This window comes from Lemur catta, chromosome 8 (assembly GCF_020740605.2).
Source record: "Lemur catta isolate mLemCat1 chromosome 8, mLemCat1.pri, whole genome shotgun sequence".
Taxonomy (NCBI): Eukaryota; Metazoa; Chordata; class Mammalia; order Primates; family Lemuridae; genus Lemur; species Lemur catta.
The window spans coordinates 48,502,386-48,522,595 of NC_059135.1; the positions used below are offsets into that span (position 1 = coordinate 48,502,386).

The window sequence follows — 20,210 nt, forward strand, 5'->3', positions numbered from 1 at the left end:
TCTTTGGGTAAAAAATATTTTTTTCTAATTTCATACTAAGACATAGGAAATTATAAAACCTCATTTTCTCCACATCTACCTATTAGAAAAACAACCTTCAGACTGTCAGATTTTGTGGCGTTTTTTTGCCACCCGTTTCACACAAAGATACATTTGTATGCATGAATGTTGAATATCACTGTATATTTTCTTGCCTGGTTATATTAATAAGTTCATATACAAAGTGCTATAGTTATATTCTCTGCCATATCACATGACAGGGAGACATCATTCTTTACACATCTACATTTAGAAATGTAATAAGTTAATATCGAGCATGTTTTCTTTTTACAACCTGACTAAAATAATTACCTTTATATTTACATGATGTTAATGAAAATTTGTCACTCGTGGCTCATATTGTGGGTCACAAACAATTACTTTGCTGGAAAGAATAGTAATGACAGAATTGGGTTGGTATTCATTTTCTCAAAGGAAATTTTCTACACAGGATCTCTCAGATAATTATTTTACCTTACCCTGAAATTTTTCCACTGTAGCAACGTCTTACCCATCAGGAATAAAGCAGAAAAGGACTTAGTATATATATATTCCATGTGTCAGTCCTGTGTTCCAGGGACACAAACTCTTTTATCAGTTTAAATAAACCAGTCATATGATTTCCATGGAACAGCACTATGCTATAGCACAGACAATAGCTATCTTCCAGAATTATAATCCAAATTCATCATTTTTTAAAAAGGACTACATTGTCTTCATTCAACAAATATCTTTAATGTGGTTATTGTGTGCCAGACCATAAGAATACAAATGTCCTCAGGAAACTTAGAGTCTAGGGAGAATTAAAACCCCTGGGGCTTCACAGTCACAGCCATTGGTCTATTAGGCCCCATCCTGGGTCCATTTGGATGGTATGTGTAAGAAGACAGGAGAGATTACAATTCGTTCTGAAAATGTCTATCCCATGGGGTTAAAATCCTTTAGAATGTTGGTATTTAATATTTGCAAAGTGACTCTGTGGGATCTTCCTGAAGAATATAGAGAGCTGGTTTAAAATGTCCAGAAAATAAAACAAATAAAATAACAAATATATTATGAAGACACAAAACATGCAGAATGGACAAAATGTTTATTACTGAGACCTGCTACCACCTACGATTCAAGACAGAGCAACTGTCTTCTCTTTCCAAGTTGCCCCACTTTCTGCTGCCGTGAGACTGACCTCAAACACAAGAAGACAGGGGTGTGGTGGCCAAATGGAAGGAGGCCAGGAAAGTTTTGTCTTGAAATCTCTCCAGCACTAAGGCTGACTATTCTACCATAAATGATTGTAGCAAATCATTTGGGTTAAACTTTGAGTCTTTGATGTCTTGATTTCAAATGCAGCATTCCTGGGAGGTGATATACAGCCTTCCAATACTGAAATGAGTAGCAGAAAGCGTTACTCTGGAGGGGACAAAATGGCGGGCAAGAAATCACATTCCTGAAGTGGACATTAAGAAAAAATGAAAATTAACTACTCATTTCATATTTTTGCTTCTGGCCAAGCATGTGCCATAGTTCCAAGGAAAGGCTTTCTTTTCACATTCATTTCTTCTGTTTTAAAGTGGTCCACGTACCTTACACAAATTGGCCTTGCCGGCAACAGACTTACAAATAAACACATTTTTGTGCCAAAGCTGCCTCAACCAGCTTAGTCAAGACTAAGAATAGCAAGCCAGGCTCACTTGTCATCACCCTCTTCCCGTCTGCTTTATCCCAAAGAAGCTTTGTTCACTCCTAACCCTTAAGGGGGATGGTGGTGGGGATAGGGTTTACAGCTTGCTGGAAAATTTGGTGAAGTTGCTCATTCTGCTAATTTCAAAATAACTACAATTTTTAAATCTTAATAATTTCTTTTCCTAATTATAGCTATGGTAACTCAGTCTGCCTAGTCTATGGTAAATGTGGAGGAACTGAGCAAGTGGAAAGATAGGGAAATCAAATGATTCATTAGAAAAAGTATCTTTTACCTAATTTTTTAAAGACTTTCAGAAACTTTAATATGAATTATAACAACATTTAAAGATTTCTAATGGAGCATCATTTTTCTCATCCCAAGCGTGAGGTGTTTTTTCCTGCTCGTGTGCTCAGGTTGAGCAGTTGGCTTAGCCATCTCCACCGGTCTCCATTGCTGACAAGCTAACTAAAGTTAGAAACAGCTGCTCGAACAATGACACCACAGCCCCGCAACCACGGCACTCAGTTCCTTTACAAAACATGGTCACAAGTTATGTGGGGATTAGATGGGAAGTTAAGTTTTCATATTGGAAAGTGCAGGTAAGAAAATTAAGTATGACTAGATTTTTCAATTGCTGAAGGTAGTTCATGCACACTATACCTTCCACTTTTATCTATTATAACCCTGAATGTGAGTTGGGAAAGGCACCGGGGTTTAGATTTAAAATGGATTTCCAGTGAAACCAAAAGAGAAAGTGCCAGCAACTTTGTCAAGGGAGCTCATGTGTCAGAAAGACGCTGATCCTGCTTCACACACCCACAGCGTCGTGAACATTCTCTGGCCTTATGAATCATCTTCAGTGGAAGTGCACACAACCTGAAGCAATCAGAGATAACATTACACTCATCGTTTATCAGCCTTAAATTTCTTCATCCAAAGTAGACTTAAAATCTCACAGCTTAGAATTTTACAGTATTAAGACTTGCTTTTCTCCATTCATCATATAGTTTTCAAGCAGATATTGAACTGTCCCTTTTCAACAAGCAGATGTGACCCAGTGGAGATCAGGTTGATGATAGAGCCCCTTTTCCTTCCTCTAGACTAAGGTTTTATGATATATGTTGTATTTCAGTAGAGAAAAATAAGAATATAAAATTTTCCACTGGATAAATGTTAGTGATGGTACATGTTTTTTCCCTTTATTTTATTTTTAATTGTGGTAAAATACACATAACATAAAATTTAACAGCTTAACCATTTTAAGCGCATAGGTTAGTGGTATTAAGTACTTTCACATTGTTGTGTAACTATCACCGTTATCCATCTGCAGAACTTTTGCATCATCCCAAACAGAAACCTCTGTACTCATTAAACAGTAACTTGCTAGTGAAGAGATGTTTTTATAAAACAAGAATGTCTGGTTTCCTCAGATGTGTTACTTATTATATTTATAGTTGTGAATTATGACTTTGGGGAAAAAAATCTTCTGCCAAAGTTTTATGTGAATAACTAAGGATATAGTCCCTTTATATCTCAACCTCATAAATTGACCTTATTTATCCTTTCCTATTAAAATCAAACACGTGTGATATTAAAACACTGAATGTATTAGAATGCAAATTTTTATTTGTTATTTTATAAATATACCAACTGAATATGATCCTCTAAATAATTCCTTGAATTCTAATGGAGAACTAATTTTCAAATTTTGAAGCTAGAGCTCTTCTCACTCTTTCTGAACATAACTGGTTTATCAATTAAAGTGGTTTATGTGGTCTCTGGTTTAGTTTATAACTTAAAAGTAATGTTCAATAATTTCATTTACCATATAAAATAAACAACACTATTAACTATAGGTATATCAGATGCAAAAATTGCCTCAGTAAAATAATTTCCATGTGTACAAGTTTGCTAAGACTTCAAAGATGATGTCTTCAAGAAGTGTTAAAGATAAGATCAAGGTTTTATTTTCACCATATCCACAATTTGAAATAAGCATTTTGAGGAAGCATGCATTTTCTAGGACAGGCATGTTTCTCTGCATTACAAGTCTAAATGGTTTCTAGCATGTCCATGGCGTTTATTCGCACCCAAATAATTTGTTTGCTCTCATTGAAAAGAATTCTAATGTTTTTTTCTGACTTTTCTTATCATAGCTCAAATTTATCAACCATGACATTGTTCAGTATTGCTGTTCAATGCTTCCATATTATCTGAGGTTTATGTTTTCTCTATACTTCTCTTTGTTCATACTACAAAGAGAGAATTGCCTGTCAATATGCTTATCCTTCTTGATTACAGAGAAAGAACAGAAGGTGGTGCTTTTAATGGAACTGGGAACTGGATGGTTTAGAATTTTCATGCACTAGTTCAGTTGGACTGTTCTTAAGACTGTCATAATCTCTACCCTATTCTCAATGTATAGCCATATTCTTGTTTATACAAAAGTTAGTATTGCCATCAGCAGAACAACTCATTTTCTGTTTTTGAAATATCTCTGAAGTTAATGGCCTATAACTAAGGAGTAAAACTCTTTTGGAAACTGCTCATGAAAAATTACTTTTAGCTGGGCAAAAGAAGTTCTTTTCCTAGTAAATCTCATATTGGATGTTCTCTTCCACCCCACCAATGTCCTGGGTGGTCTCACTGTCAACATTTATTTGACCTCTTCAACATGAATAGCTCCTTGAAGCCTTAATAAATTTATACATGATGTCTATAAGAGATAATCAGAAGACAGAAGGATCTGAGAGCAATATTAGCATACCGAGAACAGAATGAATGGGAAAATGATACCAAATAAATACAAATAAGCAAATTACAGTAGTTGAAAGTCTATGTATGACACGTGAGTGACTATTGCTTAGGGGCTAAAGGGATGTTTTATAACTATAATCCTAATTAAAATTTCTAAATCAAAAAGTATTTTTAAAAAATTTATAATTACTTGTATTGGGGGGATATATTCAAATTCACATTCTATGTCCACTTAGCAGATTCATTTTCTATTGAAAGTCACTCTGAATACATTTTGAAGATTATGAGTATTTTGAAGTGTTTATATGCTTTGATTTATTGCAAGTGAATATTAGTTTTCTTGTTTTAAGGAAACCACCTATTTCTTTTTATTGAACTGCAGCTCAAAGAGTCATTCAAAGATATCAAAAAGAAATTCAACAATTTGAAGTTTAATTACACTAAGAAAAATGAAAAAGCACGGAATCTGAAGGCTCTTAAATATCAAATTCAACAAGTTGATATGTATGCTGAAAAAATGCAGGTAATGGGAAAGGTTGGTGGGTGTATATGTGCATGTGTGTGTCCGCATGTGTACTACCACAATTATTGCAAAATCACTTTGCATTTGAATTCTAGATGCTTAACTCTTGGGTTTTTGACAGCATTGGGACTAAAACGATGGTTTCCCATTTTTATGACAATTGGGTTCTTACCTCTTTGGTTTTTTTTGAGAAAGAGTCTCACTTTGTTGCCCGGGCTAGAGTGACAATTGGGTTCTTACCTCTTTTTTTTTTCTTTTCTTTTTTTTTTTTTTTTTTTTGAGACAGAGTCTCACTTTGTTGCCCGGGCTAGAGTGAGTGCCATAGCGTCAGCCTAGCTCACAGCAACCTCAAACTCCTGGGCTTAAGCGATCCTACTGTCTCAGCCTCCCGAGTAGCTGGGACTACAGGCATGAGTCACCATGCCCGCCTAATTTTTTCTATATATATTTTTAGTTGTCCAGATAATTTTTATTTCTATTTTTAGTAGAGACGGGGTCTCGCTCAGGGTGATCTCGAACTCCTGACCTTGAGCGATCCACCCGCCTCGGCCTCCCAGAGTGCTAGGATTACAGGCGTGAGCCACCGCGCCTGGCCTGGGTTCTTACCTCTTGAGGCAGCTCCAGAATGGTTTCTGCCAAACCTACCCAGCCTGTCTATTTCCATTCTTCCTCCCAACATGTGCACACACCATTCTATGCCTGTCTTCCTTTCCTTGCGCCTGCCTATGTCAGGATTTTCCTCCACTGCTCCCATATCCTCTTATTCCTACCTTAATTATCACATGCTCTGAAGAGATTATTTGAATGCTTTTCCCAGGACACAGTGAGTTTATTGAGGACAAATATTTGCTTTTATTACCATTGGCTTTTTTAAAAAACATCATATTATTCTCAAAATCTGGAATAGATCCTGGTATATAGTACATTTTCTATATATTTGCTGAATGCCAAATTAATAAAACATTTGAAAAAAACATTCTTTACAAAATACATTGCAATAATTATGATTCTGACATATCAGAATGGAAGAAGCCACAAAAGTTTTCTCAAGTTTTTCTCTTACTATTTAATCACTAGCATCAAAAATAAAAATGGGATGTCATTTTTATAATTTTTTTTGCACAGGCTTTGAAAAGGAAAATGGAAAAAGTTGATAATAAAACTTCTGATTCTTCCCTGAATTACCCAACTAGTAAAGTAAATGTCCTTTTGGAAGCTATAAAGGATTTGCAAAAACACGTGGATGACTTTGACAAAGTTGTGACAGATTACAAGAAAACTCTGGACTTGACCGAGCAACTCCAGGAGGTGGTAGAAGAGGTATTTTCTTCTTGTAATGGTATCCATGTTGTAATGTTGTTTTAAAAAAAAAATTGCTTTGCTATTTTAAAGCAATACTGCATTAGCAATTATTGTCATTGAATTCATGTATCATGCTCCGTTCCATGACTTTTTTTACTCTGGATAATTTTTTAAAATAGAATTGTTAGACCAAAGGGTATGAATGTTATAAGGTTTTTGATTGTATTGTCAAATTGCTCTTCAGAAAGGTTTTGCTAATTTACTCTTATAGGCAATGTATGAGTGTTCCCATTTCTCCACAACCTCATCAACTCAAGATGTCTAATCATCATGAAATTATGTTCACTGCAACATATCAATGCTTAAAGTACTCAGGATGGCTTATCTATTTCACATAATTTGAAAATATTTATTTAAAAATGATACTGAGATTTTTCAGCTACAAAAAGCTGTTATTGGTGTTATTTTTGTTACTGTCAAGAGGATAAATGGTACAGTATACATAAAATACATGAAATTTGGCAAGTTAAAGTTATTTGCACATTTCATATTGAAGAAACTCTACGCTTGAAGTTCCTGAGTGTTCTTCCTCACCCATTATTCTGAGATACAAAGCATCTTTGTTTACCACTAACACAGTTCAGTTTTTAGATTTAACACCAGAATAAGGTGGATCAAAATGACCATTCTTCTACGTGTGATGTATAGGTTTACTGTAGCTTCATGGCACTTACTTAAAACCTGCTCCAAATAGAGTCATGTGTTTCTATTTCTCACCCAGCATAAGTGCTTCTGACCTGGGTCAGACATTCCTTCCATCGCAGTTATTTATTTTTACTAAGAAACTGTTTCAATTCTCCACTGTGTTGTTAAAATATAACTGAGTATCTTCTCTTGAAAAAGGCGAAATACTATCTTTTGGATGATATTGCCTCCATTCATAAACTAAATCTTATTCTTAAAAGAGAATGTATTTATTAGAATATTAACCAGACGATACTTTTACTCATATACTGTTAATATCAATTCATTATGTTAGGTTTGAGTGTTTTGGCTTTTTTCTTGCCATTTAGCTGATATTTGGATTTCTTTTAGTGCCTAATGCTTTTTATGCTGCCTGTTCTTGTAATTCTGTAACATTCCTCTTAGGAATTCGATTTTAGACAAACCTAAGAAGGCAGGAGAATCAATTGTACTTCCATACTTTTACTTTCTTATAATTTTACTTATATGTATTCTCACACTTAGATTTTCTTATTTCTGCCTCTAATATCCAAGTGCAAAAGTATATAATCATGTTTTGCTATATTCTTTATTGTGACTTAGAAAGTTCAAGCCAATGTGAACATAAAGTCTGAAGAAATTAAAATTTGATACTTCACTGGTCAAAACGAAGAACTTTAGAAGGATGGTGTCTCTTTAATCTGTGCTTTATCCCATTTAAATTTAGTGTCACTTTTGGTATGAAGATGCAAGTGCCACAGTTGTAAGAGTTGGAAAATATTCAACGGAGTGCAAGACAAAGGAAGCTGTGAAAATTCTCCACCAGCAGTTCAATAAGTTTATCGTACCTGCAGTGCCTCAGCAAGAAGAAAGGATTCAGGAGGCCACTGACCTTGCTCAGCGCTTATATGGTGAGATCTCTTTTAAGATATCTAGTGATTTGCCATTGCACAAATCTATCCTGAGCCTAATCCAGCAGAAAGCAAGAGTGCGGCAAACCCTGAGAGTCCTCACTACACCAGCCTATTCAGGGAAAAGGCTCAAGATAAGAGCCCACATCCAGTGAAAGGAAACAATAGGGAATAGTGGGAGGAACTTCTGACAGCAGGAGATGAAGCCTGATGATTTTTAACAACTTTGTGTAAGCCTTGCTTTTCTATTCTCCTTTCTCCTCCATCCCTGTTGTTGATCTCCAGGGTAATAAAGCCAGAACTATACTCAGCTTATACGGACAAAAAGAAAAAAATACCTAATTTCCACTAGAATGATTCCTTGAAAACATACACAACTCCGGTAATACTTTAAGTAGGCATAAAGCTAAGACTGACATCTGTAGCCTTCTCATTCCTAGGAGGGTTTTGATTCACGGATTTGAGAAAGGACTGGAATATTCTCCTTCACCTTCCTCTCACTTGTGGAAGAAATGAGAGAACTCAAATAATCATTTTCATAAGTTCTGCTTTTCTCTCCTCCATAACTAGGAAAGGTGATAGCATTGTAAGCCTGAGAAGTCCTTCTTCCTAAAAGAGTCTCCCATTTAAGAAATCCCTGAGAGGTGATAGTCTTTGAGGGCTCTGAGGAATAAGTTCCATGAGTTCCCTGATATTGTTCCTACGAGGCCATGAGTAATTCCCAGTGACCAAGCAAATGCAGTGCAGAAAGAAGACAGCAACAGGTGGTACGAAAGGCTGCCATGGCTGCTGCCAGATATTTTCTCTTATAACAGGAAGCGCTATCCATGGAAAGCCATAAGATTTTGTAGAATATAGACTGCATTAGCTAATGTTAAATTATTGAGAATGAATTATTCATGATTTTCCAAAAGAAAAGGGTAGAAGCATAAAAATAATGAAAGATATATGGAAAAATTAATGAAAACTCATGTGACGTCTCTTTCTTGCTGCAGTTGCTGTAGAAATGCACTAAAAATTTTGGAGACACTCTGCTCCTGTAGCACACTGTACTATAAACATCTGTTTTATTTGTCCATCCTCTCTACTGACCATAAGCTCCTTGAGGGCAAGGGGAGCATATTTTATCACTATTTGTGTCTGTATCAGTTGCATCAGTTGCATCTGCTTAACAGATGTTGGATGAATCATTGAGTGAGTAATATGAATGAATAAATGAATGACATGAGTCTACATCTATTCAGTATGGAACCTATACCTTTTTAAAATTTGCAGCAAGTAAGATACTTTAGGAAGATTGTATGAACTCTTGAAAGCAACTCAATCATTACTGAACCCAGAATTTTAATACAAATAAATTTATCTCAAAAAAAAATTTTGTATAGCTGTTATATACTTAGAGCTGTGGTGGATATAAAGACAAATAAAACCTAGTTCCCATATTCAAGAAACCACAGTCTAGGCCTTTACATTATGATATGGTAAATGCAATGAGAAAGGTATAGAATGCGTATATTAGTTTGCTAGGGCTGCCGTAGCAAAATACCACAGACTGGGTGGCTTAAACAACAGAAATTTATTTTCTCATGGTTCTGGAGGCTGGAAGTCCAAGATCAAAGCGCCAGCAGGGTTAGTTTCCTCTGAGGCCTCTCTCCTTGGCTTCCTGATGCCCACCATCTTACTGTCTCTTCACAAGGTCGTCCTCTGCCCACTCACACCCCTGGTGTCTCTTTCTCTTCTTTAAGGGGACCAGTAATATTGGATTAGGGCCTCATCCTAATGGCCTCATTTTAATTTAATCACTGCTTTAAAGACCTTATTTCCAAATACCACTATATTCTGAGGTACTGGGAATTGGGACTTCAACACATGAATTTGTGGGGGAAGGGGACACAATTCTGCCCATAACAAGGTGCAGTACAGCTTGGCCTAGGCTCTAGGGTCAGATAGGCCTGGGTTTAAATCCCTTTTCCTTCAATTATTGTCTGTGTCACTTGAATAAGTTCCTTTGGACATCAGATTCCTCATTTGTAAAATGTGGGTAGTAATAGAACCTACCCAAGGATTACATTAGATAATGCATATAAAGTGCTCAGCAAAAGGCAAATAGTAAGTACTCACTACATGGTAGCTGTTTATATTATTATTCCAGTAGGGAAAGGTAAAATCCAATTGGGTAAGATTAAGAACATTTTCATAGGCCTGGGTATAGTGGCTCACACCTGTAATGCCAGCACTTTGGAAGGCCAAGGTAAGAGGATTATTTGAGGCCAGGAGTTTGAGACCAGCCTATGCAACATAGTAAGGCCCCTGTCTCTACAAAAAATAAAAAAATTAGTTGGGCATTGTGACACATGCCCATAGTCCTAGTTACGGGAGAGGCTGAGGTAGGAGGATTGCTTGAACCCAGGTGTTCAAGACCAGCCTGGACAACATAGAGAGGCCTATCTCTACAAAAATAAAAAAGGAACATTTTCATAGAAATGTTGGTATTTGAGGTAGACCTTGAAGAGCAGATAAGATTTTAACAACAGAAATAGCGAGTTGGGGGAAGACATTCTTGTATAGGAATGATTACTCAGTGGCTGAGAGGATTTTGAGGGAACAGTTGCTGGTTCAGCTTGGCCAGACACTAAATACGTGAGGGAATTAGGGTGATAAACATTTGGGAGAGGCAGGTTGAACCATATTTTGGAAGACATTGAATGCCATCCTGAGAAATTTATATTTTTCTAAGCAGCGAAGAACTACTGAATGTCCTGGATAGGAGAAACTGATTAGAACTGAGCTTTAAGAATATGATATAGCAACATTATTTAGGTTACCTAAAAGTGACATGGTACAGCAAATGTAATTATTTTTCTAGATACTTGGATTTTCTAAAAAGTACCTTTATTCATGTATTTATCCATTCAGCAAATATTTGTTAAGAACTTACTATCTACCAGTCCTTATACCAGCCACTAGGGAGATAAACTAACTCTTGGACTTTTCCTTCCTGCTAAGGATTTGACCTTTAAAAATAGTTTTATCCTTTCTCCTCCTCAGGTTTGGAAGAAGGGCAGAAATATATTGAGAAAATAGTGGCAAAACACAAAGAGGTTCTTGAATCCATTACTGAATTATGTGCATCTCTCACAGAGCTTGAAGAAAAACTGAAGGTAATTTCTTCTTCCCAGAACATGTATTTTGAAGTGATATAAATAAAAATGTGTTGATCAAATGTCTTCTGGTGCAAAGATGTTCTAATAGAAATTTTCAAGGGACATAATGTGCACATTTGTTTCACAGCTTTCTAACATAATTATCTGGGTGTTTCTGATAATTAATTCTGTTTCTTTCCCATCACTGCAGAGAAAAATATTGCTGGGAATGAGAGCTAAACACAATTAAGGTGTCTCGTTTACATTTTCATGGATCATAGCCTAAAAAATAAATGTGTGCCATTAAAACCAAAGTAAAGCCTGTATTAAGTAGCCTATAGTTCTGTTCATAAATAATAGACGTCAGGTTTCTTTCCTTCCAAATTGTGGCACCAGATAAAATAAAACTATAATAATATTTATAATAATATTTATTAATAATACAACAATAATTTTCAGATATTATCTTCATTGGACATTTTGCTTCATGGAAATAGTAACCTAATCATGATCACTTTTTACAGAATAAAAATTGATAGTAAAACTATAGAGAAAATGTTTATGTCTTATGTCTAAGCAAAAACCAGTTGAAAGAGAAATACATATGTTGTTTTGTCTACGTCACGTCAAAACTCGTTTGGTTAATGCTGTTTCTACAACTAGCTGAAAGAACTGGTTATTGAGGATGGGTAGAAGAGTAAGGTCATTATGAATACAGGCTCTACAGCAAAACAGAGCTGCCCCAAATTATTGGATCTGTGACCTTGAGTAAATTATATAATCTCCCAGAATCTCAGTTTCCTGATCTACAGAACGGACCACAGAGTAGCACTGAGGATTGAATGTGAAGATGCCCAAGACTATAGTTGTGATTATTGTTGTTACTGCAGCCCAGTGGTGGTCTCACAGTTCAGAGCAGAATTATATTTATTTCTAGCAACTACTTTTTCTGTTTGAACTTTGATGTCATAAATTTGTGTGCCTTCTCCAGTCAAATCCTTTGGGAGGCTTTTAATTCAGCAGGAGTCCAACCAAATTATATTTTTCCTTTGGTTAAGAATCTAGATTTTTCAATGTTTTTACCATTTTAAATAACGCTACCATGAACATCTTCATGCATAGCCTTTTCTTTCTTTTCTATTATTACCTACCCATAAATTCTCCAAAGCAGACTTGAAAAAAATGAAATTTTTAATGTATGAAATCGCTAATGTTTCTAACATATGTGTTAAATTGCTTTCCATAAATGTTTTACAATCATAATGCCACCAATAATGGATGAATGAACCATACATCTTATGTTATCTCTTTCAACATTATTATTTCCTCCCTGCCTCCACCCCACCTCTGAGATCTGCTGCTTCCCCTGACTTCCTACACACAGGCTGAAAATCGCTCCTTTCTCTGACTCTTTGCTCTGCACTGTCTACAACATCCTCCCATTTCTGTTGTACATCTTCAAGCAAGATTCAACTCAGTAAAGTCTACTCTCTCCAAGTTACATCCCTCTCCAGCTTTTCACCTTTGTGGCTATTCTTCCTGAAAAAGCTGTTTCCACCACCTCTCCCCTTCCCCGTTCCCCATTCTTTCCACACGCCCTGCAGTTGGGACTGTACCCTCTCTTTGTCATGCTCAACCCGTCACTTGGATTCTTTTTTGCACTAGTCAGGAGTCTCCTAATTATACACCCAGCTAGATTGCCCTTCCTAAATATACTTCTACTAGTGTCATTTTCTTATTCTAAACACTTCACTACAAATTCTTCACTGCTTACCAAGTTCAGTTCAGACTCAAGGCTTTTCAGTGTTCTGAATCTGGTCACCTTTCCAAACCACTTCTACATTCATTGTTCCTGTCCCACTGGTCTACGATGTTCCCTGGGATTTCTTACTTCAAAACCTTTACTTCAAGTACATGACCTTCTGTCTCTATTGAAATCTTAGCATCTCTCAAAGCCAAACCCAAATACTGCCTCCTCCATAGACCCTTCCTTAGCTGTATCACTCCCTCTCTGATCTCCCATAGCACTTGTGTTCTTTCCTGCCTGTCCTCATCCATTCAGGCTGCTACACCAAATGTGTTAGACTAGCTGGCTTATAAACAACAGAAATTTATTTTTCACAGTCCTGGAGGCTGGGGACTCCAAGATCAAGGTGCCAGCAGACTTGGCATCCAGTGAGGTCCCATTTCCTCATAGACAGCCGTCTTCTCACTCTAACCTTGCATGGTGGAAGGACACAGGGTCTCTCTCAGCCCTTTCTGATGAGGACACTAATCCCATTCATGAGCCCCAGGATGTAATCACTTCCCAAAGGCCCCCACCTCCTAATACCATCACCTTGGGGGTATGGATTTTAACGTATAAATTTGGGGGGAACATAAACATTCAGACCATAGCATTACCATAATCATCACATATAACTAGTATTGCCATCCCAGCCACCCTACTTGATTATACGGAAGGAAACCCCCTGGCTCTGCTCAGTTTAATGTTTTATACAACATTTAACACTATGTGTTGCCTTTTAAAGCAGGATCTCCAGAAAAGGTATTTATAGTAAATACTGAAAGGATTTTGGTACAGAGAAGAAGAATCATTCAGTAGCTTGAAAATGTTCTATCAGAGTGGTAGAGAAATGAGGAAGGGCTTCTCTGGCAAGAAAAATAGGCATCAACATTACCCTTATGGGTTACAGCCGCAACAAAAGCTTGCCAAAGAATGCTTAACACTTTACAGATATTTGTATAAAAAGAATAAATGTCTAGTTTTTATGTTTTTAAAATTGATGCTATGGCTCTCTTTTCAGGGGTTATTAAAAAGTGTGCCCAGTAATCCCTGCCAAGACTGAAATAGTGATAAAAAACCTTTTTAATGGATAGCAATTTGAGATTTACAAAGGACTTTCATATGTATTATCTCCAGTGATTTCTGAATAACCTTGAGATGGAAATAAGGCAAATGTTTTCTTTGTTGTAGAAGTGAAAGGACAAGTCCAGAGAGGGTAAAAGTGCTTTACGTGAGGCCCAACTGCCAGTAATGGTGGATCTGGACTTTGAACTTAGATCTAAATCAGAATCTAGCGTTCTTTCCACAGCAGCTGACGTACTGGCATTAGATATTAAGTGCAGACCAAAGCAGGGTGACTCATCCAGTAGCACAAACCCGTTTGGTTTTAGAGTTCAGACTAAAAGCTGACTCTCCCTGAATCCTCAAGCCAGCATCTCATATGCATCTTAATGAGCATGCCTGTTTTATTAAGGCCCATCTAATGACTGTTCCAGGTGGAATGGTCTTTGTTGTGGTATAATCGTTATTGTAAATTGGTGTATTCTATCACTTGAGGTACCGGTGGCTCCTTTCACTAGCTCAAAGTCTTCTCAGCTGTCACATGGGCTCCACAGCAGTTTGCAAACCCCCACTACCTCCAGGACTAAAACTGAGCCCCATGAAATGCAGAAACAAAGTATCATCACCCAGGTGAAGCTTCCTGTGTTCTCAATTGCTGTTTTTCTTTACTATGCTCAGGGATATTTCCTTCCTCTTTGCAACAGTCTCCCAAACATTTCCCTTGTGTAGATTCTCTGGAATGCCCACTCTCTTCACCAGAGACCTTTAATCATTTCTACCTCATTGCCCCTCCCTGGACTATCCTAATGGTTTAAACTGCCATGCATAATGATTCCTTTCTCCAGAGACTGCTCCTGCAGGAGCGTCCTATTATAACAATTACTTTTCTTCCTGCTGGGCGTTTGAACAACCAATTTTTACTGGCAACGAACTTTATCAAAGGAGTGAGGCAGGAGGGAAACTGGGAACTTGGAAGGATCATTTTATAAATCACATCGTGGGAGTACGTCAGTCTCTTGCGGAATACATTTGCTGAAAGGTTGCAAGTGGTCTGTGTTTTCTTCCAAGTAGTTAGAGTGTGGCACTGTTCCTCCAACGTTCCTGGCCCAGGCTCTCACTAACCACTGCTTTGTACAGCAGGGAGACGTTTTAAAGATGAGCCCGCACTTGGAAGACTTCCGTGACAATTGCATTGACCTACTAAAGGAACAAACGAGAAATAAGCAGACAATATTCAGTGAAGAAAGGAATAAGGTAAAGAAAACTACTTAACCTCGGCTACTCATGACTTTTGTTTTGAGGTTAGCTAGAGTCATTGTGCATTGCAAAATAAAAGAGAATTGAAGCCTCCTTATCTTTCCAAATAGAATCTCCCAGTGTAAATGCAATGTGAGTTTCCTCGTCCTTTACTTCCTGTCTACTCCGTACTTGGTCCTTCTCTTTCCTATGTTATTTTCTCCGAGCCTCTCCTATTGAGTACTAAAACCATGGCATTTCACAATGACATTGGGACAGCCACATAAATGCCATAATGTACCCCAAACCACTTCTATTTTCCCATCTCTAGCTGACTTTTCCATTGTCTTTTTTTTTTTTTTTAATAAAGACAAGGTCTCACTCTCTTGCCCAGGCTGGATTGGAGTGGTTTGATCATAGCTCACTGTAGCCTTGAACTCCTGGGCTCAAACGATCCTCCCTCCTCAGCCTCCTGAGTAGCTGGGACTATAGGCAAGCACCACCACACCTGGCTAATTTTTTAAACTTTTTTTGTAGAGACAGGGGTCTTGCTATGTTGCCTGGGCTGGTCTTGAACTCCTGGCCTCAACCAATCCTCCCACTTCAGCTTCCCAAAGTGGTAGGATTATAGGTGTCAGCCACCACGCCCAGCCTCCATTGTCTTTTTATATTTAATCCAACTTCAAATTTTACTTCTTTCTCTTTATCATACCACCAAGCCATGATTTTTATTATTTTATACTACCCATTAGAAAACTCTGCACATAAAATTAGATTGTATCTTGTTCCCATAGACACTACTTCTAAGATGATATTTCCAGGAATATGTACTAAAACATAGAATCCAGCTGAAATATAAATCCTAAAATATTTAGAGGAATGTTTGAATTTCCTTAAAACCTATGTCTTTACTGATAAATTGAAGCATGTAGCAAAGACTATAAATACTCATAAAATGCAAACATATATTTTGAAAGTATTATTTAAATCACAACATTACTATGGTTTTTCAGCATAAGTTGGTCACTCTCTATTCATAGCTGTTGGATTATAAATAGCTCTTGACTTTTTGCTTTGCCAAGTTGCCTGCTCCCAATGTTTCTCTTCCAAGGACCTGAGAAACAAGCAGAGTCACCATTATTCTCAATTGCCTTCAAATTAATAAAATTTACTTCTTGTGGTATGAGAGTCAAAAACAAACAAAACCCTTACTATTTGTTGCAGTTGTTTCATGAAGAAAGATTTCTCTCAGCTTCTTTGTAGGTCCTTTTCCATGGATTAAATCTATGCCAAGGTCCAGTGCAATTATACAACCACCAGGCAGCAAGTACCATTAAGCAAGCTGGGGTTTTTTTTGGTTTTGGGGGTGTTTGTTTGTTTGTTTTTTGCGTGGTGTAGCCTTGAGCCACTTAAACCCTGTTTCCTCTCTGAGGCAAAGGAAAGCTGCCAAATTTTGGTCATCTTAATGGGTCTTAGTATTACATCAAATGGTTTTGGTTACTCTGATTGATCTAAATCAGGGTTTCTCAACTACAGCAGTATTGGCATTTTTGTCAGAGAATTCTCTTTTGTAGGGGGCTGTCCTGTGCACTGTAGAAGCATCCCTGGCCTTACCCACTGAATGCCAGTAACATCTATTGTTATGCTGAGATCAGCCCAATTGAGAACGACTGGTGGCTATAATAAAGAATAGCATTAAATGCACCACATTTTCTTAAATAAGTTTCTAAAAGTGACCAAATCCAACATCTTCTTATTTATTTTATTTAATTCTGCACGATTTCCTACATTGCAAAGTAGGCACATTTACTGAGAACTCAGAAACCAAAGTTAATGTGAAAATAAACACAATAATTTATACTTAATAAAAATGGTTTTTGATGTTATATTTATTTTCTTATTATAAGAAATAGCTTCCTTTAAATAAAAAAAGCAAGATTTACTTTCACTGAAAAATCGCTTTTATTCTAATATAAACTGAAAGAGAGAATAGATCATCAGTCATTTGGGGTGTAAGTGAAGGTCCACAATTACAGCCATCAAGAATTCTTGTTGACATCATTTCAGATTCTGGTACAATTGGTGCAGACAGCAAAATGAAAGGGTGGCAATAATCTTCACTTTTAAGTAGCTCAAGCACATTTACCCTCTTATTGTCTCTATTATTTACATATCGATCAGATGTAATGATTCCCCAAAACATCATGTGAGCAGATAATAAGAAGCACCAAGCAAAAGCTTGTCTGGGAATTATTGCATTAATTCCAATACCTTCAAATGTTGTTAGTCTTCCTCAGAAAATTATTTGAATCAGAAGGAACAGTTCTACCAAACTATTACAAGAATATATTCATCACAGGAATTTTTTTCCTGGAGATAGCAAAGTGCTTCTCATTTTTTCTGACCCCAAAATGCAGTGAGTAGAATCAGGCAATTCAGTAAATGCAATGCACGTAGTGCTGTTAACAGATTAGTGATAATGTTTTATCCTCAAGGTGAGCACCGAAGCTAAATCCACAGTAATATCTAAAATTCCTAAGGGTAAACAGAGGCACACAGTATTAAGAGGCCTGCCTAAAGTCATGGAACTATTCGATGGAAAATGAGGGGTTTGGATGCCAGCATTAAGAGTTATAGAATTTTAGTGCTAGAAGGGGTTTAACAATCATCTGATCAAATCAGATTTTTGAGGCCAAAAAAGATTAAATATCTTGCCCTCCAAAAATCACAGAAAGCAGTGTCAGAACTGGGCAGGCAGCCCAATTCTCCTGAATTTCAGCCATGAACTTTTCCCACAAGACTGAGGGGGAGCTCCCAGAAACTGCTGCATATAAATAAGCGTTTTGTAATGATACTGTAGATGTTCATGCCAAACCTTGCCCCATCTGTTTACATGATGATTAATAAAGCAATAGCTTGGAAATACAATACTTTCATACCAAATAATTCAGTGGAGTGCTCTTACCAGACTGGGTGAGGTCAGTTTGCTAATCCTGATCACCTGGCATGTGGGGGAAGATGTTCTTGAGACACTTGCTTTGGAAAAAATTAGGAAGGGACAAAGTATTCTTCTTCATCACCTTTCTGTTCTCTTTTACCTTGTTCCCCCCACCCAAGTGCCCAAAGGTACCAGGTTCACTCCTTGGCTGCCTAAAGCTCCCCATAGAGTCTTCTTCAGAAATGTCTTTCACAGACCAAGCCCTATGCTCAGTATGTTTCTTTGTCTATTTCTCACTTACCTTCATTAAATCTTATTTACCCTAAAGTAAGACTATCTGTTGTGGAGATACTTTGGAAGGTAAAGTCCTGTGGGGTTCCTTTAAGTTTATCCTATAGGTGGTTGGTTCCCTGCCCTAAGTACTTTGAGGATAGGTGCTGCGCATTTCACTGGATAGATGGAAAATAATGTTGTCCCTTCCTGACACTTTGCCTATACAGCAAGGATTGTCAATTTAAGTGATCATGTACATCAATGGAAATGAAAGTTCAGAAATCCTGACAGAGATAAGACCCAAAGCTATAAATTTAGGGTTAAATAAAAGTTAACTGATCATTGGGTATGAAAATGGGTGAGATCTTTAAGGGGGAAAGTATATAGTGAAGATCAGAGAACTTAAAGAAAAAACCACAGGTTATTCATGTATTTAGAAGGTAGGAAAAGAAAAAGGAATCAACAAAATGACAAAGAGCAGCCTCCCAATTTGATATTAGGGAAACAAATTGAGAGCTGAGCTATGTTTTGGTGAATTAAATCAGAGTTTCCAGCTATTTTACCAGAACTCATCAGACTGATGCAAATATGCTCTGTCTGTACTGAGATACACAGATTTTTTAAATATTTACACCCCTTTCTGTAAACACACACATATGCACACACACACACATTTCTTTTTTCTAATAGCAAAGATGGTTTTATGGGGGGGAAATATAAAAAAATGGTATGTGTAAATGTTTGGGTATCATTTTTTGTAAATGAAAACTAGATAGATCTAGGAAACTATAGCTTAGTGAGTTTTAAAAGAAATTTCTGTAAAATTCCATAATGACTTAAAAACTGAAGGCTTATTTGCATTTGAGAATAAAGGCAGAAGTGCCAAGCATCAAATGGATTTACTCAGAAAAACATCTACATTAAATTCACCTTATTTTGCTTGCCGAGATGATTATTTAATGGGTAATTCTAGGTTAGTGCTATAGCACTAATTTCTTGTTATTTTAAGAAGTCATTTGATAAACACATTGATGATACTGTCTTAAGATAAATGGAGAAATGTGAACTGAGTGAGAGTTGGGTTATAATTGTACCCAGCTATTAAGTTTATCGGTGTCAACCTGGAAGACAGTGTGCTTTGGCTTTGTTCGAAACTCTGCAGTGTCCAACATTTTCAATGGTGTTAATGGACAGAAGAGGTAGGAAATTTTAGTTGACTAAAAACTCAGTATGAATGAATGGTCCCATGTGGTTCTTATGAAAACAAAAAATGAACTACTATAATTACTTTAATAAAAACATATCATATAGATCAAGGAGATGATGATTCCACTGATTACTTACCATCTGGAAAGTAAGTAGATTCTAGAAACAAACATATTTAATGGGGAGCATTAATTAATAAGTTGAAATGTTTCCAGAAAAAAAACTTGAGAAATTTTTCTCCCTCTTATTGTTAGTAGAAATTATCTGGTAGTATTATTTTCTATGGAAAGTACTTTTCTATTTTAGGAATTATAAGAAGTGAAAAAAATAATATTCTTGGATTCCCTTTGTGTGTTTGGCACCAACTGAAACATAGGAGTCAGGAATCACTAACCAACAAAAGCTGGATTGGAGGACATGGCTTGGACTTTTCTAGTGGGTTTCCCAAAACTTCACACCTGATTTCAATAGACTTACCTATCCATCTACTTGGTGCACATCTAGACACCACCGGCTTCCTACAGGGGATTTTCATGTCTTAGAGCTAATCTGAACACACCATTTGATGGACAGCAAATCCAAAAGAGAGGGCCTCCTAAGAAGAAGCTTGTAGCTGGGCAGGAGTCGGAC

General features: G+C 36.8%; 1 protein-coding gene across 19 annotated transcripts in view; it reads left to right on the forward strand.

Annotated features, from left to right (window-relative positions):
• Nucleotides 1-20,210, forward strand: part of CCDC141 (coiled-coil domain containing 141) — a 178,271-nt gene that overhangs the window by 141,575 nt on the left and 16,486 nt on the right. For 18 of the 19 annotated variants that reach the window (XR_006736829.1, XR_006736828.1, XR_006736830.1 and 15 more), the window contains 5 exons: nucleotides 4,860-5,000; nucleotides 6,126-6,320; nucleotides 7,753-7,936; nucleotides 10,985-11,097; nucleotides 15,065-15,181. Coding sequence is in view for 16 of the 19 variants with exons in the window: in XM_045559122.1 (XP_045415078.1) it covers nucleotides 4,860-5,000; nucleotides 6,126-6,320; nucleotides 7,753-7,936; nucleotides 10,985-11,097; nucleotides 15,065-15,181 (750 nt within the window). In the remaining 3 variants the exon portion in view is untranslated. The remainder of the gene's footprint in view (nucleotides 1-4,859; nucleotides 5,001-6,125; nucleotides 6,321-7,752; nucleotides 7,937-10,984; nucleotides 11,098-15,064; nucleotides 15,182-20,210) is intronic. The other variant, XM_045559107.1, reaches the window with a different exon arrangement.